General features: G+C 35.4%; 1 protein-coding gene and 1 long non-coding RNA gene across 3 annotated transcripts in view; both read left to right on the top strand.

Annotated features, from left to right (window-relative positions):
* The window catches only part of LOC138310219 (uncharacterized), a 146,191-nt gene extending 122,079 nt beyond the window's left edge, over positions 1-24,112 (top strand). Inside the window, exons 3-4 of one of the 2 annotated variants that reach the window (XR_011206369.1) lie at positions 23,020-23,211; positions 23,776-24,112. This is a non-coding gene — a long non-coding RNA (uncharacterized lncRNA). Of the gene's footprint in view, positions 1-22,890; positions 23,212-23,775 lie in introns of both variants that reach the window. The other variant, XR_011206370.1, reaches the window with a different exon arrangement.
* Positions 4,832-8,425, top strand: LOC138310769 (very low-density lipoprotein receptor-like). Its single transcript, XM_069252104.1, has 7 exons — positions 4,832-4,946; positions 5,326-5,454; positions 5,709-5,931; positions 6,739-6,894; positions 7,158-7,274; positions 7,690-7,847; positions 8,123-8,425. The coding sequence occupies exons 2-7, from the start codon at positions 5,434-5,436 to the stop codon at positions 8,423-8,425; spliced, it is 978 nt and encodes a 325-aa protein (XP_069108205.1). The 5' UTR covers positions 4,832-4,946; positions 5,326-5,433.
* Positions 24,113-26,625: the final 2,513 nt, after the last annotated feature.

The raw sequence follows: 26,625 nt of genomic DNA, 5'->3' as shown, positions 1-26,625 counted from the left end.
AGAAGGGGCGGGGCCCAATAGGGGTAATAGAGGTAAATCCTTTAAATCGCTACTAGTCATAGAGTTTTGAATGGAATGTAACCAAATTTGGCCACAAACATCCTTGGGGGAGGGGGAACAGACCTTGTATAAAATTTTGGCTCTGACCCCCCGGGGGCAGGAAGGGGCGGGGCCCAATAGGGGTAAATAGAGGTAAATCCTTTAAATCGCTACTTGTCCTAGAGTTCTGCATGGATTGTAACCAAATTTGACCACAAACATCCTTGGGGGAGGGGAAACAGAACTTGTATAAATTTTGGCTCTGGTCCCCCGGGGGCAGGAGGGGCGGGGCCCAATAGGGGAAATAGAGGTAAATCCTTTAAATCGCTACTAGTCATAGAGTTCTGCATGGAATTGTAACCAAATTTGACCACAAACATCCTTGGGGGAGGGGAAACAGAACTTGTATAAATTTTGGCTCTGGTCCCCCGGGGCAGGAGGGGCGGGGCCCAATAGGGGAAATAGAGGTAAATCCTTTAAATCGCTACTAGTCATAGAGTTCTGAATGGAATTGTAACCAAAATTTGGCCACAAACATCCTTGGGGGAAGGGGAACAGACCTTGTATAAATTTTGGCTCTGACCCCCGGGGGCAGAAGGGGCGGGGCCCAATAGGGGTAATAGAGGTAAATCCTATAAATCGCTACTTGTCCTAGAGTTCTGCATGGATTGTAACCAAATTTGACCACAAACATCCTTGGGGGAGGGGAAACAGAACTTGTATAAATTTTGGCCCTGGTCCCCCGGGGGCAGGAGGGGCGGGGCCCAATAGGGGAAATAGAGGTAAATCCTTTAAATCGCTACTAGTCATAGAGTTCTACATGAATTGTAACCAAATTTGACCACAAACATCCTTGGGGGAGGGGAAACAGAACTTGTATAAATTTTGGCTCTGGTCCCCCAGGGGCAGGAGGGGCGGGGCCCAATAGGGGAAATAGAGGTAAATCCTTTAAATCGCTACTCGTCCTAGAGTTCTGCATGGATTGTAACCAAAATTAGCCACAAACATCCTTGGGGGAAGGGGAACAGAACTTGTATAAATTTTGGCTCTGGTCCCCCGGGGGCAGGAGGGGCGGGGCCCAATAGGGGTAATAGAGGTAAATCCTTTAAATCGCTACTAGTCATAGAGTTCTGAATGGAATGTAACCAAATTTGGCCACAAACATCCTTGGGGGAGGGGGAACAGACCTTGTATAAATTTTGGCTCTGACCCCCCGGGGGCAGAAGGGGCGGGGCCCAATAGGGGAAATAGAGGTAAATCCTTTAAATCTCTACTTGTCCTAGAGCTCTACATGGATTGTAACCAAATTTGGCCACAAACATCCTTGGGGGAAGGGGAACAGAACTTGTATAAATTTTGGCTCTGATCCCCAAGGGGCAGGAGGGGTGGGGCCCAATAGGGGAAATAGAGGTAAATCCTTTAAATCGCTACTTGTCATAGAGTTCTGAATGGAATGTAACCAAATTTGGCCATCAACATCCTTTGGGGAAGGGGAAGAGAATTTGTATAAATTTTGGCTCTAGTCCCCCGGGGGCAGGAGGGGCGGGGCCCAATAGGGGTAATAGAGGTAAATCCTTTAAATCGCTACTAGTCATAGAGTTCTGAATGGAATGTAACCAAATTTGGCCACAAGCATCCTTTGGGGAAGGGGAACAGAACTTGTTTAAATTTTGGCTCTGGTCCCCCGGGGGCAGGAGGGGCGGGGCCCAATAGGGGAAATAGAGGTAAATCCTTTAAATCGCTACTAGTCATAGAGTTCTACATGAATTGTAACCAAATTTGGCCACAAACATCCTTGGGGGAAGGGGAACAGAACTTGTATAAATTTTGACTCTGGCCCCCCGAGGACAGGACGGGGTGGGGCCCATTAGGGGAAATAGAGGTAAATCCTATAAATCACTTCTTGTCCTAGAGTTTTGCTTGGATTGTGACCAAATTTGGCCATAAACATCCTTGGGGGAAGGGGAACAGAACTTGTATAAATTTTGGCTCTGACCTCCTGGGGGCGGGAGGGGTGGGGCCCAATAGGGGATTTAGAGGTTAATATTAAGATTCCTTCAGAAAAGAAACAATGAACCTGTATTCAGAACATTACTTGGCATTACAAACCAGGTGAGCGATACAGGCCCTCTGGGCCTCTTGTTATAAATTGTGATAATACCTATACACCAGCTGTCCTGATTGTTCAAAAGGTGATTACCGGTAACTCAAATCATTCCATAATATATTTTTTCACTTCTCCTCTGCTGCAAAGCTGCAAAACTTGTATTTATATTTCAGCGAGCATGAAAGGAATGGAGTTTAAAAATAATATATTGTGTAAAGTTAATATTTTATATTAAAAGAAATTTGAATATGAACAATGTTGTTATAGACTCTGAATTTGAGAATTTGATAATTAGCATATAATCACCTTTTGAACAAGCTAAGTAGGCCCTGAACATTATAAAAAATACCCCATATTTGACCCAATAAAAAATTGAAGCAAATAGGGTCCGGGGCACTGAATAAATACAAATTTGGACTAGCCTTTGATGCATTGTTTTTACAAAGTAAATTAATCAATTTTCAAAAATATAATCAGTTAGCAAACCAACAGAGTTCTCATATTTTCACTCTGCATTTAATTCAAAGTAAGTGAAATTGAAGTCCAAAAAAAGACAGAGGGGCACTTGCTGGGTTGAATATGGTATAATTACAACTGAACATACACATAAAATACATGTACACGATATGTGTACCAGTACGTACAAATCATTTTATTCTCTTAAGACTCTTAAGAATCTTTACACTGAAACCTGTGTTATTTCTGATTTTCATGTGCCGTTATATAGCATTCATTTATTTACAGATAACGGGGTCAACATTTGTGTGTTCGGAGCATTTTACCGCGGATGACTTTCAGAGGACCCTCACTGGAATGAAGAAATTGAGGGAGGGAGCAGTTCCAACTGTTTTTGTATGGAATAAAACCAGGTCGGAGAGAGCACCTCCTAAAAAGCGTCCATTCATTGAATTGTAAGGAGAGTTAATGCATGATATATTTGAAATTTCTAACATACACAGTTTGTGTTGATAACTCCATTTAGTTTTTCTTTTTTATCTAATTTTACTAGTTTCATTTCACTCTTAAAACATTTCGAGAAAAAACACTACATTTTATACGAAGCAAATTTGTTCAGCTTTTAATAAAGTTATTATACATATTATACATAATATATTATTTTCCATTTTCCCTTGAAATATGGTTTTTACATATTAGTTTTCTTAAATTTAATCTGACTTATTTAATACAGGTTGTTGATATAATATTGAAGGTCTTGCTGAAGTTTTCAATTGCTGTACATTGGACCTAGACAGAAAATCCTTTTGGATTTATTTAACGTCCTATTTACAGCCAGGGTCATGTAAGGACGTGTCAGGTTTGTTGGTGGAGGAAAGCAGGAGAACCAGGAGAAAAACCACCGACAGCCAGTCAGTACCTGGCAATGGCCCCGGGATTCCAATCTGCATGCCAGAGGTTGAGGGCTTATGGTAATATGTTGGGACATCTTTACCACTCGGCCACCGCGGCCCCACAGACAATCGTCATGAGGAATATTGTGTATCGAAACATAAACCCCTGTTTGTATAAGTATAATACTTAAAATATTATACAGGTAATTGTATATCAAATGAAAAAGTACATATAAATCTTATACATATAGAGCATACATCACACCTAAACTATGTTTCTATGGATTGTGTTGTGAGTTTGATACAGTGTTGGTTTTTCGATGTGTTTGTATTCAGAGTTTTGTATTTTGGTACCATCCATTTGTTTTGGATGCTGGGTTCGAGTCCCAGAGGACTCCTACATACATTCGAAAAACTTACTTTTACACAATAGAAATAGAATATTTCTGTCAGAAATTTGATATGCATTTTATAATGGGCATTTCATTATCTTCAATAACTGTTAAAAAATCTTCTCTTTATTCACATATAAAGAATCCTCAATTTGAAAAGAACTTCATACGTCGGAAGAATTTAACTAAGAAACAAATATTTTGATATGAACGTGTTAATATTTACTTAAGCTTGTGTCAGTGAAAATGATACTTCATAATTTTCTATGTCTTATGAAATATTTTTTCTGTAAACAAATGAAGGGAAATAGTATGTTCTTTTTAAATGGACAGAGAGAATCCAAGTCTAGATGTTGAAGTGAAGCCTGTCGATCCAGACAACAGTCACCAGCCCCTCCCAAGCCAGGATCATGACTATGTGCCAACTCAGCTGAGTGATAGTGAGAAATTGGAACTGGCCAGACAGCACATAGCATCATTAGAAGCTAAGTTGGAGGCACAAACAGTTCAGAGGTTTTGTGTTGAAAAATTTGCTGGAGATGACAATACATTATGTATGTATACTGGTTTTAAAACCTATTCTTGTTTTAAGGCTGTGTTTCAAAGTATTCAGCCAACAGCCACCTCTATGACACGTTGGAGTCAGATTCAGCGCCAGAGAGTAGGAGTTGATAGCAAGGAAGATCCTTTTAGATCTGAAAGTCTTCCTCTTATTGACCAGTTTTTTATGTGTTTATGTCGTATTCGACAGGGGCATAATGAGCATGACCTTGGGGTTCGTTTCAATATTTCAACAAGCACTGTTAGCAGACTGTTGATCACATGGATTAATTACCTATATTTCATGTTAGGCTCTTTGCCTATTTGGCCTTCTCGACAAGTTGTAAATGCCAACATGCCAGTTTGTTTCAGAATGACATATCCTAACACTAGGGTTGTGATCGACTGCACAGAGTTGCGTGCTCAGACCCTAAGTGCTAAGGTTTTGAATTCTGAAACATACTCGGTGTACGTGTGGACCCGGCCTCTTCCTGTTACCTGATGGCAGACGCTGTGGACGTAAGCATCAGAGATATGATATATTTACATATTACATGTTCAGTGTAATTCTGTAAACAATTTTGATTGGAGTAAATAAACTCATTCCCTTAATTTGTTCGAATTGTTCAAATAAGGTCAATTCTGAAAAAAAAGTTATCAAATGTGTGACTGTGTTACTCGAATTCTGAAAAATTTGGAAAGTAACCATTTGACTTTAAAGAAGTATCCTACATTATTTTAACCTTTGACTTTTGACCTTGACACAATACTGATGTGTTAACCTTTGACCTTTATAGAATGCCAATATAATAACTTTTGATCTTGATGATATAATACCAATGTGATTAGATAACCATGGATTGAAATAATGATGATTTGTTGACCTTTGACCTTTTAGCTGCGAACACGTCCTGTGGCCTGACAGACTTTATGTGTCATGATAAGAAGGCATGCATCTCGATTGAGCGGCGATGTAATAGTGTCAACGATTGTTTAGACGGCAGTGATGAGCACTCCGATGTCTGCAGTGAGTACTTATCTTCTCAATGCCAGTCTTCTTCAGTCTTTTGTAAAATAATATAAAATATTTTGTCATCATAAAAATTAAACCACAATTCTTATGTTTACTGTATAATATATTGTTGAAACTTTTATTAAATATTTTTTGTGGTATTCATGGAATCACAAATGTGAAAACAGTGAAGTTTGTTTGATAAATTACCAAGTACAATACCATAATGTATTTGTTGTTGGTGAGTATTTCAGTGTCTTTGATTACAGCTAACAAGACATGTGCCCCTGGCCTATTTACCTGCTCCAACTTTGTGTGTACACATTGAGAAATTCTGTGATGGCACGCCCGACCGTAGCGACCTGTCGGACGAAGCCAACTGTATGTGCGACACGTCCCAGTTCCAGTGTAAGAGCGGCCTCTGTATCGCCCGACAATTCCGCTGTGACCGCGACATGGACTGTCCAGACTGGGATGATGAAGTTGGCTGTAGTAAGTATCAACTTCTTAACCTCTAAAGTACAATAAAACCACGTTAACTCAAACTGCAGGGGATCCAGTTATAGTGAAAGATATACAGGGTATTCAAGTCATCAAGGGTTGTCATCGATAGTCAAAAAAAAAGAAGATATTTAAAAAACCATGCATATGTCAATGACATTTAACATTTTGTTTTACACTTATAAAAGTTGTGATAATAATATTGGATAGAAATGGATAGAAATGCTGTAGATTAACAAATCTAAAGAACCAAACAACTCTTCGATGAATAGTAATGGTGTAATTCTATGAAAGAAAGGGGTTATATTTGTATGTAAGGAATAAGGGGTATTATGGAAACATTGTTCAGGTTTTTAACATTTTATCATGTAATCATTTTGTACTCATAACTGCCCATCCTAAATTTTCTGTAATTAATTATTATAAAATTCATAATTTAATAAGAAAATGATGAAAATTAAACACCCCTAACAACAGATTCTAGTAACCAAAACCAATCTTCACATCTTTGATGAACCATACACCGATTGTATTGGCATTCCTTATTGTTAGTGACCGTGGTGGCCGAGTGGTTAAGATGTTTCGACATATTACCACAAGCCATCCACCTCTGCTTCATTAGTTCAATCTCATGTGGGGCAGTTGTCAGGTACTGGCCGCTGGTGGGTGGTTTTTCCCTGGGTACTTTGTCATTCTGGTACCAACAAACCTGGCACATCCTTACATGACCCTGGCTGTTAATAGGATGTTAAACTAATAAAATCCAATCTCCTGATTGTGAACTCCTTTACATCACAGACATGACGTGCGATAACCTGGAAATGTTTCCATACGAGGAAGACGTCGTACCCTGTAACACCACTTCTCAATGTATCCTGTCCTCATGGAAATGTGACGGAAACAAAGACTGCTGGGACGGTAGTGATGAAAATTACTGTGACAACTCATCAAAAGGTGAGATTTTATTATGTTAATGAAATGAAAACGATTCCTGTTTCTTCTTATATATAGTATTTAAGTAATAACCCATGGCCAAACGTCTTCTCCAAAGGTAATTCTCAGGCTTTCCTACTTTTAACTAGTCAAAAGGGGCATATCTTTAGCTAATTAAATGTATTAGGGGCTACTCAGTTTAATGTATTTTGTACAATCAAGAAATACACTGAAACAAACTTTCTACTGATATCTTTCTTTCTAATAACAATTTTTGCCTACAGATGGTGCTTGTGATGACGGAGGATTTAGATGTAAGTCTTCTGGTGCCTGTATCCCTCACCAGTGGGAGTGTGATACCGACAACGACTGTGGCGACAACTCCGATGAGAAACAGTGCAGTAAGTGATCAAGTCTCCCCAGGCATAGGTTTATGTCATAATGAAATTCACTGTAAACAACCTTTCTCAAGGAGCTTCCTCTGGGAGCTTCCTCAGAGAGCTTCTTCAGAGACCTGCCTCTAAGGCCTTCCTCCGAGAACATCGTCAGAGAACTTCCTCAGAGAGCTAAGAGAGCTTTCTCATTGAGCTTCTTCAGGGAGCTTCCTCAGAGAGCTTCTTTAGAGAGCTTTCTCAGGGAGCTTCCTCAGATAGCTTCCTCAAGGAGCTTCCTCAGAGATCTTCCTCAAGGAGTTTTCTCAGAGCCTCCAAAGGGAACATCCTCAAAGAGCTTCCTCCTGACTTGATTAAGACACCATTTTGTCTATATACCATTTCCCATAAACTAACCATTATTTTGCTTCTTTGAATTTTTCAGATTACACATGTGAGAGTCACATGTTCCAGTGTAACTTATCCAAGCTGTGTCTGCCGCGGTCCTGGGAATGTGACGGTCATTCTGACTGTGCCAATTATAGTGATGAGGGTGACCACTGCAGTAAGCTAAACATTCTACAAATATTAGCCTTTTATTTTGTAAAGACAGCTAAACAAAATGTATTCTCCCGAAATTAGGTCAATTAACGTTTTTGTTATTACATTACAATATGAATGGTTACAGATTAAACTCAGACACTGAACCAAAGTGTTTAAATTGTTGTCCAGAATAACTACTTCAATGAGCAAGTGATGGTGCATTATGTTTCTGATTGGTCGAAATTGTGGTACAAGATATTTGATGTTAACAGACGTCTTTGAGTGTCTTTATGGGTCGCTGAACTGTTGAGTTTTGTTGTGGATGTTATATACAGATCGGTCCATTAAAATTATCGAAATGTCTCGCTGTCTCCGCGTCGGCTTATCTCTCAAGGGGGACAATCGCGGTGACATGTCACCATGAATCGTCACCGAGAATCTTCAAAGCGGCGTCTCCGCGACCCATCGTGATCACGGTGATCCGCCATGTCACCATGATCCGCGGCGATCGTTTCATCGCGGATCTTCAAAGCGGGCGGTCCTCCGCGGATCGCGGTAGCACAGTCCTTGAGTGTCACGGTCTCAGTGTTACGCTGGCAAAGATTACCTGGGATATGTGTTCCGTCGGCAGACGGTGAAACGTTGAGTCATATCGAAAATATAGAACAGTTCATTATAGAATACGATATGAAATATAAATAATTGATAATCTTTTTCATATTTTAATGTGATCGTAAGATACGTTTTCAATCAGAAATTTCCAATGTTTTTAAAGCTTTTGTTTTTCTCTAACACAAGTGACCGATAACTTGGACACGCTTGTTCATTGGTGGGCAATTTTATGAATATTAATCCAGCAAAACTTGCAATATTTATTTAGCAGAACCTGTAACGGTAAATAACTTCTGTCACTAAAAAGATTCCCCGTCTTCTGGCATATTTTGTAACGACATTGAGAATGAAACCAACTTCATTTTAAGCGAACCGTTAACTTTACAGCGAGAAAAATTCTTTTAAAATTTGGAACGACTTTTGTCTTCTAATGATCTACAATTTCTACAGGATTTAGGCCTCTTTATTAAAAACTCTGAGGAAAGCGGCCTTGATAATTGTTTAACTTGTTGTTTAAATATACTGTGTGTTCTGTATGTTTTTCACTGCCCTTTTGTATGAATGGTTAAGGGTTAACCTAATCCTAACCCTAACCCTAGAAAATAATAAAGCTGTTTTTATGTCCCACACTGATCGGTGACACTCAGTGGAAAACATTTTTTTTATGATTGGCTGACCAAAGCAAATCCTCTGTCGATAGAAAGCGTTGCTGTAACATGAATATATGTTTTTCAAAATCTCTTTTTTATTAATCAATGTATTCAAGAGTCATAAAAACGTATTCATATACGTATAAAAAGACAATCGTACAAGTATTTGCTTGTCTCATGAAATACATACATGTTTAGAGTATTTAAGGTGAATAATCGACTTTCTACATTTGTATGTTACCGTACTGCATAGCTGTCCTAATTCGAATACAGCGTTGATAAAATAACTACCGCATTGTTTACATTAAAGTTTTTTTTTACTTAGCGATGGGTTTAATTTCAATGTGGCTTATCTGAATGATCTTGAATTTTATAAGAAACCGAGGATAAGAGATATGAAGCTTCAGATAAATGTGTTATAGATGTAAAATTGTAGTATTTAGCCGCTAATGCTTCATATAGTTAGCGATGCATATGCCGTAAATCTCTAAATATTTATTATTATAAATATTTCAGGCAAAATGGATATATAATAATTTCAGGATTGTAAGATTTTCATTATATAAGATGTGGGAAATCAAGTTACGAATATTTTTGGTATAATAGATATGCATGTTGATAATGTGATTTTGAAAAGAAAATGTAATAAAAAAAAAAGGTCAAAAGAAGAGTACTAAATGTACTTGCTGTGACTTTATCGCACAGGTGTTTCACTGGTAAATCGTTTTCTAAAACAGACTATAACTTACCTGTAATTAGCCCCTATTGTTCTCTATTCGTCCTTATTAAAATAGGATATAGCTCGTCATTTACCTGTACAACATCGATCACCATGGGATGTGTTAATTACACGCGTCCTAACACCCCTTCCTCCTCCCGACAGAAATAATAAATGTATTAATTATCAAAACTACAAAACTTAATGTGATTTTCACTTTTTTATTATTATTATCAGAAGCATATATCATATATGTATATATGTTTCTGTTATTATTATTTCTGCGAAATCAATTCAAATATTAACGAAACTGTCTTACAGAACATTAATGTCCAAAGCATTTTTTTAGAAAAAAATCCACGACAATTGAAAGATTACTCACGAAAATAGCTAAAACAGATAATAAAAATATAAAAACGATATTACAGACACGCTGGGTAATATTGTTCTCGTTATGTTGAAAATTATCAACGTACGAAGAACGCAACTCGGGAGATTTGTAAATAAATTCGTGAAGTTTAAAAATCATTAACATGACGAGTTTGAACACGGAAAGAGGTGAGATTTGGCATCTACATGTAAATATTTTTAAACGCAATTATTTATATATTAGTACTTGTATTTATATGAAAATGGAAAAGGGAATAAAAAGATGTAAACGTTTGCATTTCTTCAGATACAAGAATGTCCGTAATGTACGAGTATACCTACATCTACATGTAGAACACGTGTTCAGAATTCGAACTGAGCAGGTACGTTATATTGTAAGCCTTCACACGTACTGTGTACATACGCGTGTCAAATCAGACACGGATATACGTTTTTGTTCATATCAATAAAAAAAACCTGGACAATTAACTTCTCACACGTGTTCGTTGTTATTTGTACCTTGAATCTCTTCAATTCCCAGCGTGACGCGCACGGGTATTTTACCTGTACAGGTATAAAGGTCACGACAGGTGTTACCTTGTGTCGACCCTCTGTCGCTGGCCACGGGCGGAGTTCACCTGTAATTAACACCTTCTTGGGAGGGAGATTAACTCTATACCCAACTTACCTGTGCCCCGTACAATGTGACAGTACATTTCACGTACTGTCGTAATTCAAAGTTTTGATGTTTACAATATGCTTTCTTATAGATTACGTTGGAATGAATTAGCTTATTACACTTATACATTGTATGAATAATTATTTGTTTGTAACTGTAAATTGCAGAGTTGCTTGATGTGATATGTGATCAAATAACTTTGTTTCTTACACCGGTTACAAATATACGTAGAAAATTGTCGCAATGCAATTTTACAGTAATCTTCAGTGTACATCTGCATCACTATCTTCATCGTTGTTGTCATCATTGATTTTGCATAATTGACTTAATTTGAATATAGATAACTGGAAGGGGAATATTTTCATTCTTTATATCTTGACTATATGCATGAACTATATAATGAGAGAACTGCAAATGGCGAAATACGAATTCAAATGTTTAATCTTTATTACAGTAGCTGTACTGTGGCGTACATGTATGTACATGTAGTACGTACATTTTTAAATGTACATGTGCGATCCTAAAATCGATGCCTAGTCAATTGTAAGCAATGAACTTTTATGTACACATATACTGTATATCTATAATTATAAATGCACACCCTAGTAATACAATGTATAATCCTTTATGAAAAATATTCCGAGAATACGTTTTCCATGGTAAGCGGAAGAGCCTTTCGACAATCTGAAAAATAAAACAAACGCAAACTTGTGATTGATGCGGGAAACACTATAAAATGTTACTTATTACAATTGTTGAGTTATGAAATATCGATAATAGAAATCAAGCATATAGATGGAAATTTGATGTACTAATAATGCATTTTAAATGTGTTTGTGTGAAAATCGTTTATTCGTCATTTCAATACCATGATACTATTTAAAGTACCGGTATACGCCTGATCGCTTCACTAAAATTATGACATTGTGACGATAATATTATCAATAAAGTGTTGTTGTAACAATTTGTTTGTTATTTCTTAAAATATCGGATAAATATGACCCTTGCAATAATACAATTCTCTCTTAATACATACGGTTGTACACGTAATTTGTAAACGTACACATGTACGTGTAAAGTGGAAACTTCATATCGAGTTCAGTCGTTTTTTACTTCATTGTGTTATTATCAGTAAAGTGATGTTGTAATAATTTGTTATTCTTAAAATATCGGGTGAATGAGACACTTTAGAATAATACCATTCTTTCTTAATACATACAGTTGCACATGTAATTCATTTTGTAAACGTACATTTTGTACCTGTAAAGAGGAAACTTCGTATTGAGTGCTGTCGTCTTTGACCTCATCGTGTCCATATAGTTTTCATAGGCAAATGTTTATATGGTATACAGAAATTTTAATCCTAAACATACTCCCGTTTTTTATACTTTCGTTTGTATTTCAGAACGTCAAGATCCGTAATTTATTTACCGTCAAGCCATTTCCGTGATTATAACAATGGTATTTCCGGTCTATGCTTGCCGATCGTTTAGCGTTTTGCGTAAATCGTTATTGCGTTAATCGTTAATCGTTAGCAATCGTTAGCGTTAGCTAACGGACGGATTTTTTGAGTTACGTTTGCGTTAGGCTGGGAACGTTAAACGGTTCAGGTACTGTAACTATCTATGCAGAAATGTCAGTAAAACTTGGAAGACAGCATTGGAAAGGGAATAATCCAATCTCCATTTTGTTGTATGACATTTAGGATCGGTCGGTAAATAAAGAAGAAATCGTGAATTAAAAACTTTTTACTTTACGATTGCGCTTCTCAATTTTATAAGTTATTATTTTAAAATGAATCTTTCCGTCCTTTTGTATGGGCGCTGCTTAAGCATTCCGTGTAAAATGGAATATTTCATACTATTGATTTTGATTGATACATAACTCTATTTACCATATACGTATCGTATAGATTATAGATACCATATATCACCATGGGATGTGTTAATTACACGTGTTTCCTAACACCCCTTCCTCCTTCCGCGGTGAGTTATGTACCTGTATATACTTCACAGCTGGTTGCATGTGTGGAGAGTAGAGCCATATAGTGAGGAAAATACAGGTAAGTTGATAACTATCGATACAGAAATGTCAGCAAAAATTGGAAGACAGCATTGGAAAGGGAATAATCCAATCTCAATGTTGGTGTATGATATTTAGGAAAGATCGGGAAATAAAGAAGAAATCGTGAATTAAAAACTTTTTACTTTACGAATGCGCTTCTCAATTTTATAAGTTATTATTTTAAAATGAATCTTTCCGTCCTTTTGTATGGGTGCTGCTTAAGCATTCCGTATAAAATGGAATATTTCATAGTATTGATTTTGATTGATACATAACTATATTTACCATATACGTATCGTATAGATACCATATATGTACCTCACAAATTACGCAGTGTTTGTGTGAGCATATACACTTAAACACAATACAAAGTACTATTTTTTTTCTTCGATTTGGTCTTTTATTTATGGAAAATTGATCTAATAATTCTGAACAAAATTGTCTAGAAATACATGCCATAGTTCGTGTACTAATTCCCAAACCCCCTATTTTTTGATGACATCAGTCTATATAGAGACCGTCTTATTTAAGACTTCGTGTCTAATTTGGTGACCGAGTCGAATATTGCAGCGGTGATCTAATTTTCAGTGACGAGTCTAATTTTTAGCGACTGGGTCAAATTGTGATGGCTCAGTCTCAGTGACGAGTCTAATTTTTAGCGACTGGGTCAAATTGTGATGGCTCAGTCTAATAATATTACAGCAATTATCTAATTTTAACGACCGGGTCGAATTTTGATGACCTCAGTCTAATTTTATAGTGGTGGCCAAATTTTCAGCGACCGGGACTAATGTTGGTGACATCAGTCAAATATCATAGAGACGGCCTTGGGTCAAATATTGAAGGTTCAAAGGAGTTCACTGACATGTCCTTATTTTGTGTTTTAAAAGTTTCTCTACTAGTTTGAATTTTGACACCATTTTCTAAAAAAAAATATCACTTATTATCTATGTCATAAATTTTATTCGACGGCCGAATTACGACGACCTTATCTAAACTTGCCATCACTAGCTAGTATAGTCTATTTCATCGTGCACCTGTCTTAAATTATAGCCAGGTCTAAAGAAAATGGTTTGAGGTCGATAACTAATAGAACGGTCTTGTGTATGTATAGTGTATCGTCTCTAATGTAGCTTACGACCGCTTTATAGCTATACCAATATACTTCCAAGAATTCATGTTTACAAGGATTGATGTTTACAATAAGAACTTAAAATAAAAATCGGTTTCTAAATATAAATTTCATACACATTGTGAAATGAAGATGACTTTTATATTAAGATAAATGTGTGCAACCCGAGTTGGACAAAAGCCCCCCTGGACAAAAGCCCCCCCGGACATAAGCCCCTAGTGCAAAAGCCCCTTAGGATAAAAGCCCCTCCGGACAAAAGCCCCTTCTTTATAAAATAATGTATTTTTTTCGTCCTTGATATTATCAATATCGGTGAGTATTATTTCGTATTATTTACAATAATAAAATTAACCAAACCTTGTATACAGGCGGAGGGAAACTTTCAAGCTGTGACTATGATTGTATTTTCATACATGTAAACATACCGTTGTGGAAATATTACGAACTTATTTTTTCCTGATACGATCGTGGTAAATTAAGGGAAAAATTCAATTGTTTTCTGTAATCTAAAGTGAATTATTATATCTTTGGTTTAAATTCATATTCCAGTGACTACAGAGACACATGAATTTGTATCTTCTCGTGGACTGATACAGTACTTCATTTTGTTACCAAGACCCAACGCCGGTATAAGCTGACGTCTCCTTGTTCTTTCAGGATACCGGGCATGATTCTAAACAGAAACGTTTTGTATATAAGTAATTAATGTCTAACATGATAATCTTGAAGAGCAGATTTATTCATTTCGTGAATTGGCGGCTTTAATTATACATATAAAGTTTTGAGAACCGCACATAACACAAATAAATATGTGTATCATTTAGTGAGTGGATTATTCGATTCAATTTTTTCTGACGAAAAAACACATTCAGCTTTCATTTATTGTACTTGACTTGTTATATTTTGCTGAAATTCATCTATTAAATTAGTGTCTTTATTTATTATAAAAAAGATTCATGCACGTATATTCTGGATAATACCACATGTACAATAAACCGTTACTAAAGTTTGGATCTTCTATCGAAAACCAATTGTACCATAACTGACAGCACGCGCTTCATTTTGGAAAAATGTCTACAGGTAAACGCCTGTGGCTATGATCTGGGGCAGCCGTCGCCTATGACACACATAAGTGTCAAGCTACAGTGTCCAGGCTGGTTATATTTGGACATTTTTCGGCACGTGGCGAATACGTCCTTGCTTCGATGACCAGTATAGCCGGCCGAACTCACAGGAAAATTATGTCTATACAGCCCGGATGCTGAAGAGTTTTCAGTATGCGGATCAGTGTTGCACAATTTTATCTTTAAATAACGGTAATCTTCATTACAAATGAGTATTGGAGAAACCGATTAACGTTCTTGTTGTTCACATATAGCACCGTTAATTAGACTTACTAAAACTTCAATGTCCAACCTCTGACACTGGCACGTCTTAACGCAACCGATTACATAAAGGAATTTGTGGGGTAATTGAAACTTTATTAATGGCCAGTGTACTGCTATCTTTTTTATCGCCTTTATGAATAAACATTAGTTGTCAAATTGATTTCGTGGAGAATTTAGGAGGGTAATTATTTGGTCACAAATCTAAATGATAATAGTATTTTATTTCGTAATTGACAGAAAAAATTAAATCTAATAGGTTTTACAATAGTTTACATAGAATTGTAACAGCATTCTACCCTTGAGAATTATGTAACACTAGTTACAAATACATGTACTGTTGAACTTAGTAGAATACCTGTGTTTCAATCGAGTGTAGTTTTGTAATAGCCAAAAGACGATCTTTTTCTCACTGGGCGAATGTGGGTTGGAAATCATCTCTTTTTGTAATTTAAAGTATATTTGAAATGTTGTACATTTGCACTTTGGACCGTAAGGTCCACAGGAATAAATTGATAAATAGGAGAATTGAAAAGGAGAATTAGTGCTTATTAGTGGTCGGTTGGGAAGATGTTTCGATATTTCGGTAATATTAACGCCAATATAAAATTCAGATACAATGCAAAATATTTTCAGATTTTCTTTTACTCCGAACATTACGATAGCAATATTTATGCACTCAGAATCCAGCGACAAAGCGGGAAACCCATTTCGATCGTAAACAATCGTTAAGCAAGATGAATAACTTATAATCTTTTGAAATTCTCTGTAATGTGCACAACTTTTATGACATACATGTTAATACAGAAACAAGACCCGAGTGTGCTTGTATTACAATGGAACACATTTTGTCAACATCGCTTATAAATGTACAGTTAATATTTGAAATTAAGAAATACAATTCACTTATAGTTATAATAATATGCATATTCAGTACATGTATTTAGAACCATGCATACCGGTAAATATTTTGTTCAATCTACTATACATTTTGTGGATTTAACTCGGTATATTCATTTGTTCACAGCACGTTTCTATGTCATCATCTGTAAATATTTTACGATGATTGGATAAGACGTCATAAGTTGTAATATCTTGTGCCTAATCCCTTTGTATTTATCAAGGTAATACAAAATATGTAATTCCTCTGTACACCAGAGCGAAATTCACAAATAATTACAAATGTATTCATCTTTCAGTTTCTTATAATTAAAGTATCATTTTGTTGGCTGCTACTGTATAGGATGCCGAATTTACGGCAGTGTCTAACTGAAAATCGAAAATCAAATAATAGATTTAAAAACAATATACCGTATTTCTGTATTATCTGTTACCTAGTAAATGGACAAAAACGAACGATCAGTAAGAAAATGTCAGTACAGATTCAGCTCAGGGAGGTTGACACGTGCAGTAAAAACTTATTTCTGCCATTATAACACACATACACACACACATATATATATACATTAATAATTTATTTAGGTCAGTCAACAAACATTTTTGACAGAAATTATAACAAACAGTATCTCAAATGAATCAATACCTTGCCAAAACAAAAACAAAAAACAGTTACAAATCAGCGAACATACGACCGCTGCCGACAACCAACTTTACAGGTAAATTTTAGCCATTCGCCATGATCCCTGCTGACACTCGGTGACCGATCGTGCTACGATCGCGGGGGATCGCGGAGGTCATCGCAACACGCGATGGTCACGAGGATACTCGGTGACGGAACCTCGGTGATACATCGGCCCATCGCGGGGGATCATCGATGTTGATAAGTGATCCATCTAAGGGAGGACTCGTGGCGACATAAAATCTTGTCCATGAGAAATTGTCATATCATACACTGGAAGTTATAGACCGTTTATGGTTCAAGTTTTTAGTACTGCATATTAGGTGGAATAATTTAACTTTTTCCACTTAAAGGATTTAGGACCTTTACTAAATTTTAAACTTGAGACTGTAAAGCACCTGATGTACAGGAATTTGTGGTAATGACGGTTGCGAAGTGGGTGAAATATATCTTAAGCTCGCTAAAGGTATGAATCAGATACTTGTCCTTGATTTCGTTGTTGAAATGAGCATACTGGTGTATTTATCTTACCAGTTGTTACAAATCTAAAGGTAACATGTTTATTACTTAATTCAGCATAATTCCATCTGTATTAAACTGAACTAAAATGTATCTCAATTTGGCACTGACCCCAGGCAATTGGCAGAATATGATTATGTTGTAAAAGTTATTGGGTTATATGATTAGAAAGTCATGTTTTACTGTTAACATAGTTCATACTCTTCATGGGAAATGCAATACTTTATAACCACAGACCAAGTCAGAGCTATGTTTGAGTCAACTGTCGTACCATGTATGAATTACAACAAGTGTAATGCTATTTAGCTCAACCTTAATATAAAGGCACGGATGACAAGTTGGATGTATTTTTTTGTTTAAATTCTAATCAGGTAACCATAAAATTGCATTCGATTCTTACAAAAGTAAAAATTAACTTCATTTTATAAATAGAGATAATTACTCACTGTTTTACTGGGGATATGTAATGCCTGAAGGACAAATCGACTTTCAATGTTTTACATACGCATTAGCAAATCAGAACAAATGTGTAGAATTTGTTCGTTATATACTGTTGCAATGTTATTTGTGCACGCAATCCTTGAGGACAAAGTGGGAATCAGTTAACCATAATTAAAGGTCAAGGTCAAATAATGCATTGACATGATCAAGTATGTAATTTGCTGTGTATTTGGCCGTGGGTATTACTGCTTAATAGAATACATTAACCTTACACCGATGTTCCAGTTGCAAGTATTTTGTCAGATGGATGATATATCATGGCTTAACATTCACAATCGTTTCAATTTCGTGAACAGAAAATTGATCAAATTTCCTACATACAATGCGTCACCACAGTTATAGATAAATTTGTTTTTTCTTGGATTTTTTTTAGCAAGGATTTAAATAATCTGGTAGGTCACCACTATGTACAAATTGGGTTTTAAGACGAGTATGTACAATATTGGTTTTTCACCAATTTACCAAGATCAGCTGTCTGAAAACGCTACATTTTAACTAAGTTACCAGTTGTAAAATTGCATGATGTTATTTTGATTGTGAATCATACCTTATTTATGAACACCACAGGTCAAGTAAAGTCTTTGGGTTAAATTTGGCAATTTTACGGAACACGTGCACAATGTCAATCATAATGTATAAAGATTCCATCTTGCTTAATATTTAAATCAGAAAAACATAGGCTTGCTTTGGAGTAGGATGGGTACTCAACTATTTGGCAGAATAACTTAAAATGGTCAGAAGGATATCTCAATAATTTATTTAAAAACCGAATGGTAATTTTTGGTTGTTCAATATGGTACCATAACCATTAAGTCACAAATAACGATACGAGAACGACTTAATCAAGTACTTCACTAGTGACAATATTCAGAATTATGCTATGGGGACCACAGACCATTAACAAAGCAAGCCATATAGCAGACGTCACTTAAAAGGAACTTTTTTTACAAAGGGTGAACGCCACAAAAGTGTAAAACAACACCAAAATAACAAGCCTATTACCCTTGACAGTATATCAAATTGATCAATAACTTGCCACTAGATAAAAATCATCAAAACAATTGTAACTCCCGCGAGTTGGATGCTGACCATTTTAAATTACAATTTAATTTCTTTCAAATGGGGTACCTGCTCGGGACCTCTTTTAATCTGCCAAAGAGTTTTTGGAGCCTTATCGGAGCATCGTAAAGCATGGTTTGTTTTATGACTATGGGTGTATAGAAAAACATGTTTTAAACTATATAAACTATGTTTCAATCGATTTTGTTAAAAGCAATTACCTTATGAAATACCTAGCGACGCAAACATAGTCAAATCAGTGTGGGATAAAAGTTATTGTGAAATGTTACTGTAATTTAGCTGTACCTAAAGTCAACGGATATTAAATGGAGAGTTGAAATATTTGAAAACAATCTTAATCCTGTAGGTCATATTGGGCGGGGGGGGGGATGGAATTACGTATTTTACGAAAAACATCTTTACTGCCAATTAGTAACAAATATACTACAAAATATTGACCAAATGACACTTAAGCCATTACATGAGCACGATATTGGTTTCAGGTTCAATCATCTCACAACGGTGGAAACTTACTGTTATCGTAAACTCGTTAAACACAGATAAAAATAAAATGTCGATGAAGTTTTTTTTTCAAACATTGCTTAACTTTTAAGTTATTTTTAACAAATCAAAAACAGAACAGACATTAGACCGTAACATCCACAATGATTCAATTAATATGTCTACATTTTGGCGATTATAAATGGTACAAATTTCTCTAATTCACGTGAACCTCTGTAGCAGAACAATCCTTATCCAGTTCTGCACAAAAGAAGATCAACATTCAGTTACATTGCCATGTGGAAGTAGACCAACATCAGCAAAATGAGGTTCTCTATGAAAAAATTGTTGGATTCAACATGGATAACTTGCTCATTTGTGATGGAACGTGCTTATGTCATCATCTGAAAAATTGGGGATGAGTGATAAGATCAATTAATGTCACCATTCCCTTGCAAAAAATCCCTATCAAAACAAGGTAAAAAAAAGGATCTTTTCTTCAATGGGTTTTTTTTTTGAAAGTTACAATATAATATACTTAGATGTATTCAAACCCAATTCAGCTTGTACAGATTGTAGGTTTAAAAAGTACATTTACCAGCCGAATATAAGTAATGTGAAAGATATTGAATTTGCAAAAATTTAGACTTGAAAAAGAAACTTGAATAAAGTTAATGACAAAATTTGCTGGTATAAACACATATTATTAACGGTATGCATAACCCGGTTTCGGAAATAATTGTTATGTAAATGATTTCTAAAATTTAATAAAATATTCAAATACTACAAGATAAAAATCAGTTAAAACGTATTTCTTCCAATGACATTGGTAAAAGGGATATTGCCGCTGTTTTATCAGCCTTCCTTAAACTAATTGCTTTAAGATGTCATTAACAATCCATACAGTGACATTATGTTGCCTAAATGTCAAGTACTTTATTATATATTAAATTGTGGTTTTCTTTACCAAAAGAAAATTTAAAAACCACTGTATCAAATGCTATACAAGTTATTCATTTATACTGAAGGTGACCGCTATATCCCCAATGGTAACAGCTAAGATTTATAGCCAAAATTTCAATTGTATCAACGGGAGATCACAAAGATAAAGACAGTTTTCATGTATGCAACATGCGTTGGTCATATCCAAGTGACAAAACAGATCGAAGCTTGTTGTACATACATCATGTTCCCCCTTTGAAGTTGTCAGAAAGTTGATTAAGGGCGTTTATGGGATTGAATTATTGTTTGTTTTACAACATATTAGATATCATAACTAAAACATGTAATCAAATCTAAGTAATTTAAAAATAATCCCTGAACGTGATTTTGTAGAAACAATTAAATTTTTCAAAATTTGTAGGTTTCAATAATTTAATATAAGAGTCAAAAAACAATACGGTTGATAAACACATAGTATAATAATGAACTCTATCAAATACTAATATGTATGTTAAAACCACCATTTGGTATGCTATTAATCATTTGCATTAGAGAGTTACTTACAAATCAAATTAAAAGATAATTGTGATGTGCGAATGAACTGCGGATAATACTTTTGGTAAATTTATTTATTACCAAGCATTATGCTTACTTTGAATAGAAAAACTAAACATGTACTAGAATCAGAGACAAATTAAATATATTTTTGACAAATTCTGTGTACACATCGGGAAGAGACATTAAAATCCAAAAATTGATCGTCACATATTTTTAATGGTGGAATTTCTCAGGAAGCAAAATTACTTCAATTAAAGTAATTTTTTCTTCATAAATAATTTTAAATTTTCGTAATTATGCCAAACGTATTTCATTTTGATTGTAATTATTATTTCTAAATAGAAATTTAAAATTATTCAATTATGGTTGAGTTATAGTTATAAAAACATTCCTACTGCTGGTATAAATAATTTACATCATATGTAATTAAGCTGTTAAAGACTTGTCAAAAAAAATAATTTATGCTTTAGACATATTTTCTCACTTTCATTAAAGTTAATAATTTTTGTTTGTTTCAATTTAAGGCGGAAATTGTATTACGCCTTCTAACCTTCCGACATCAGGGCAGCTCTACAGGCCTGCACTGAGGCGTATCCTTAAAAAATGATTTTTGAAGAATGGAAGTTATGCAGATTAGATAGAAACAGGAAGCTTACAGTGCACAAAACGGTCACAAAGTTAATCTGACCGTGAGAAGTCATTCGTTGACATTGAAGAATGGACGATACGAACTATTAGGTGAAAAGCACGAACGTAACAAGACTGCCATGATTTCTGAATGAACACTTGTTAAGTTCTAACATGTCAGAGGATTCATGATTTGCAGATTAAGCAAGTCGTAAGTTTACTATAGGGCTTGAAAATAAGAAAAGCGAATATTCAATTGAGCAAAATACATCAAGGTACAGTAAAAAACGTGGTCAATTGCGAGTTATGAAAATAGATGTGAAGAATTACCAGATGCTCTTTGACCTACAGCCGAAAATCGTTGATTACCCAGCCAAAATTTACTTCATCATTGCTTGGATAGTAATTCTAGCACACTGAAAAATGAAACAATTCATTGGAACATACCCTTTTTATGCATAACTCCACGAGCATAGACACTTCCAGTTGTAGGATGCAATTAAGATTGCTCTGTGGCCCCCATGTGGAAGAACGTCCTAACTGATATAAGTGCCATCCAAGTACCACACACAGTATCATTTCTATCGTTTGCAACAGACGATTACGTCACATGCTGCTAGAAGTCATTACCCATCTTGGATCAATTTAATCCCAGTATTCACCTTTATGCTATATTATATGTGACTGTGTCTTGTAATTGGGAATTGTTAACGATAATGAGATTGAACCTAAACCCCTGAAATATTTTTTTTGAATATTGTCCGGAATTATCTTGAGATGGTCTACTAAAAAATGAAGTCATTGACCTGGAAAATACAATTTTCTGATCTGTCGATGACATAATCGCAAGCCTAACGAAGTACTCTTCCAGCATTTGGACTAAGTTCTCACAATACAGCAGTCTGAATACCAACATACTTTGGGTTTGATATCTACACATGAATTTACCAATCAAACACTATCAAGGACGTAGGCATATTATATATACACTAAGTCTGAATTAAACGCCTCTGCAATATGAAAACATCACTGGACATTGGTCTGGAGCAAATTGCGAATAAACTAAAAATTAACAATTCCGACTGATAATTCTTCATGTGTGTACAGAATCCAAGCAGAAAATTGTATAGAAGAACAGAACCAGTGGACGAACATAATAACTTTTCCTTCCTACAAAATACATATTATTATTCTTTCAAAAATTCCAGAGACGGCAGATGATACTATCCTAACTAACCGAAGGCCTGCTCCACGAGAGCTTGGTCGTCTCTCGCGTCTGGTCGAAAATCCCAACCTATGTGAAATTTTGTTTGTAAATCTCGGTCTGCATTACCCAGATGTCAACCATACTTAATGGGAAAACCGAAGCCTGGCTGGAATCACAACTATCACCAATTTGTTTCTGAAATGGACAAATATCTACCCAAATCACACTTACAACCACATCGTGAAGGCTATGACGGAGGCCGATATGACAACTAATTGTTTCTCTGAAGTTGTGGAAAGTCATGAGGATTCAGAAAATCTTGGTAAGAGACATACATAAGTATCTTTTGATTTTGACATGATGTAAGATACTACAGTAGTATTGCAATGTCATCGTGTCTATCAAACATTTTAACAAATTAATCATTTTTTTCTTGTTTCATATTTATAAGATACGCAGAAGAGTAGGAGTAACATAAAAAATCAAACAGATGTCCTTAGTAAAGACCAATATATAAACTAATTAGAGATCACAGAAGAATTTAGGCGTCCACTATCGACTGAAAAACTTTTCTATAACATAGGGCAATTGCAATTTGAATTTAACCAACCTTGTTAAAATTAAAAATTATTTGCTGTCTTGAATTCAATCAACGCATGATTAAATATATACAGATAAACCTTACTTATCAATTATATACTTAAATAAAGACACTATCAGAGCATTCTGACGACAATAACAAACGTAACATACAATAAACAAAATGTCAAAGGTCAAGATGGCTTACTGTCAGAAATATTTCGTTTTGTGTCAGAATACACAACAAAGACCCTAGCCGGTGTTACATCATCGTCTAATTTCAATCCTGTTTTGAATTTTGAAATAGATGGTCTGGTTTCAATTGATGTCTGGAAAAGAGCTTCCTCTTACGAAGAGATGGAAAAAATCGTCGGCAACATTGGCAAGGCGTACTTCAACATTTTCCTTGAGCTCGGGTTGTCTCCTCCCAATATAGAACAGCAAGAGGTGAGGTTTCCGACATGCATCAAGTCGAAATTGTTGGCTCTCCTTCGATGTTGGGTGGATCAGTTGAAACCAAGAGCAACTGTTGGCAGGTTGTTGACAGCCATGAAAATTTACCAAATGGATTGGCATAAAACAGCGGAGATTTGGTCATCATGTCAGGAGGGTTCTTGTAAAGGAAGCAAAAGCTAGGAAAATTGGTTTATGTCAAATATTTTGCTCGGAACACGTTAACTACCACCTTTGAAAATAAACTTTTTAAAATGCATCCTGCACTGTCTTCCGATGGTAATATTGCAAACTGTCACTTCTTCTGCAGCAAAGCATACACACGAGTGTGGTCCATGTTGCACGTACATATATACAACATTGGTAGATATTTGGCCATTTGGACTTCAACATTTTTCCATATTCACTTTTACATTATGTAAGATCCTACCAGCCAAGTCTGTTAGAATAGTTGGAGTATATTCCTGTGAATCCGGTGGACATACTTTTCGTATTCACAATTTCTTTGTTAGTGTTAATCAACTCCCACATGTTGCTTAATTTACCAAAACACAAATAATTATCGTGTATCAAATTTCTTTAATATCCTAATATTTTTTTCACTTTTTTTATTTTTAAGGTATCCAAAATTATTATCCATGGCCCACTACGCTGAGATATTATGTTTTACCATACAACTTGTTTTAAATGCTTCATTTTGGCCAATCTGATTGAAATACAGATCCTTAGAACCACTCCGTTCAATAGAGAATCTGAGAAAATCCGATTAAGGTTCATGTTCGGATGACCTTTATACCACGTGTAATTCAGATCAAATGCATTTTCTGCACGTTGCTCTGTCAATTGACAACGCCATTTCGCTCCAACTTACAACTACGATTAGCTTTATTGTGCTCTTTGGGCGAGATGACTAAGTACATGGAAATAATTCTGAACAGATTTTCAAACTATTTCGTCCCCTGAAATTCACTGTCAAAATTTTGCCAGCAGCAATTTGATTGGCCATTTACAAAGGTCATCTGGACATGACCCCTAATGGGATTTTCTCAGATCCTCTTATCTAACGCAGTGAAAAAAAGGATCTGTATTTTAATCAGATTGCATTTTGGCGAGTTTCTTTCAGGAAAAGCAAAGCTGATGTTTGTTTTACCCTATCCATTTCTCGAGCCTTTTTTATCGTTTTGCTGTGTCAGATATGCAAGAAAACACTAAATCATCAATTGTAAATCAATTGTAAGTTTCTAGATACAATGTATCACTAATCATGTAAACACCAGTAAAGACGTTGTCCGGTTGAGCAAGGCTATGTCCATCCTTGGAAGACATTTAAGTAATGAATAATATTCGTTATAGAAGGGTGACTATGTTTTTTTTAGGTTTACCAGGTTCATATGTGATGAATGCATTGATATGGTTGACTGCACTCATAAACATGAGTGAAAAAGTGCATGCTTTACCTGTTACTGGTATGACATGTGATGAATAGAATTATATGGATGAATGCACATTGTTGTTATTTTCATCATATGCTACCCATCCGGTTTATAAGTGATGAATGCTTTGTACAGTAGGGTTTTATTTTAACACAAAAGAAACTGTGTTTTAAGTTAGAGATAAGCCGAAAACTGTACTATATGTGTGAGAGGGTACAGCACTCGGCCATAACGGGCCTCGTTGCTGTACCCTCTCACACATATAGTACAGCTTTCGGCTTATCTCCTTAAATTATTATGTTAAACACGTATCATCTAAGTTTCACTAATTTGTTGTAAATATTTGATCCATTAATTTACTTTAGGTAGATTGATAATGAACGAAATACCTGTAATTAGCCACTGAAGATGATCTTACCTTGGCTTTTTCAGGAAATGTTTTCTTTCTTAAATAAATCAAAGTGTGTATCTCTCGGTTCAGACAGTATTCTTACGATAACTGTGTAGCGGGATTGGACTGGGTCGATCTTCGGTGACCTGTCACAACTGTACGTCTATAACAAAAGGCCAAATACGTTTGGTATTATAAGTTGTATCTTGCAAGGATGAATCGTGACTGGCAACAGCTTATGTGAAAATATAGCCGCTATGGATAAAACATGGACGTCTAACTATATAAATTACACTATTAATCCCAAAAGCTGTCACTCATATAAATAAGGATTTGTGTCACTTTTAAGTCTCTTTTAATGGGTGATTAATAAAAACTCTCAGTCCTTGTGACTCTTAAGTACATTTATATATTCGAACACTTTATTCGTGCTCAATTTATTTGTGAAGTAAACATTTTTTTGTTTTGTTTCATTTTTGTTTAAACTGTAGTTTATAAATCTGAATAATTCAATTATTTAGACTCCTTATCATTATTGAATACATGGATGCAATTTTATACGATTTTTCATAAATTAATAGATTTTATGTTATACATAATTCACATTTTGCAAATACAAAATGTATCACATATACTATAAATGTAGTTTTATTTGGTGCTTTTTGCGCTACTTTTCATGTACAGCGCTAAATTTTGTAAAAGGTTATTTCCGGTATTGCATCATCGAATCGCGCTATTTTATAACAGCGTTAATAACTCATTATTTACAGTTGTTTCGAAGAATGTCGACTTTCTTACTGTAAATTATTATTTTTGTATTTAGCTTTCTTTATTTGTTTTTTACTATTCAATTGGCTGCAGGATATAACAGGGTCAGGGC

This window comes from Argopecten irradians, chromosome 16 (assembly GCF_041381155.1).
Source record: "Argopecten irradians isolate NY chromosome 16, Ai_NY, whole genome shotgun sequence".
Classification (NCBI taxonomy): Eukaryota; Metazoa; Mollusca; class Bivalvia; order Pectinida; family Pectinidae; genus Argopecten; species Argopecten irradians.
Note: the sequence above shows the minus strand (reverse complement) of the source record. Positions and strands in the feature narration are given on the sequence as shown.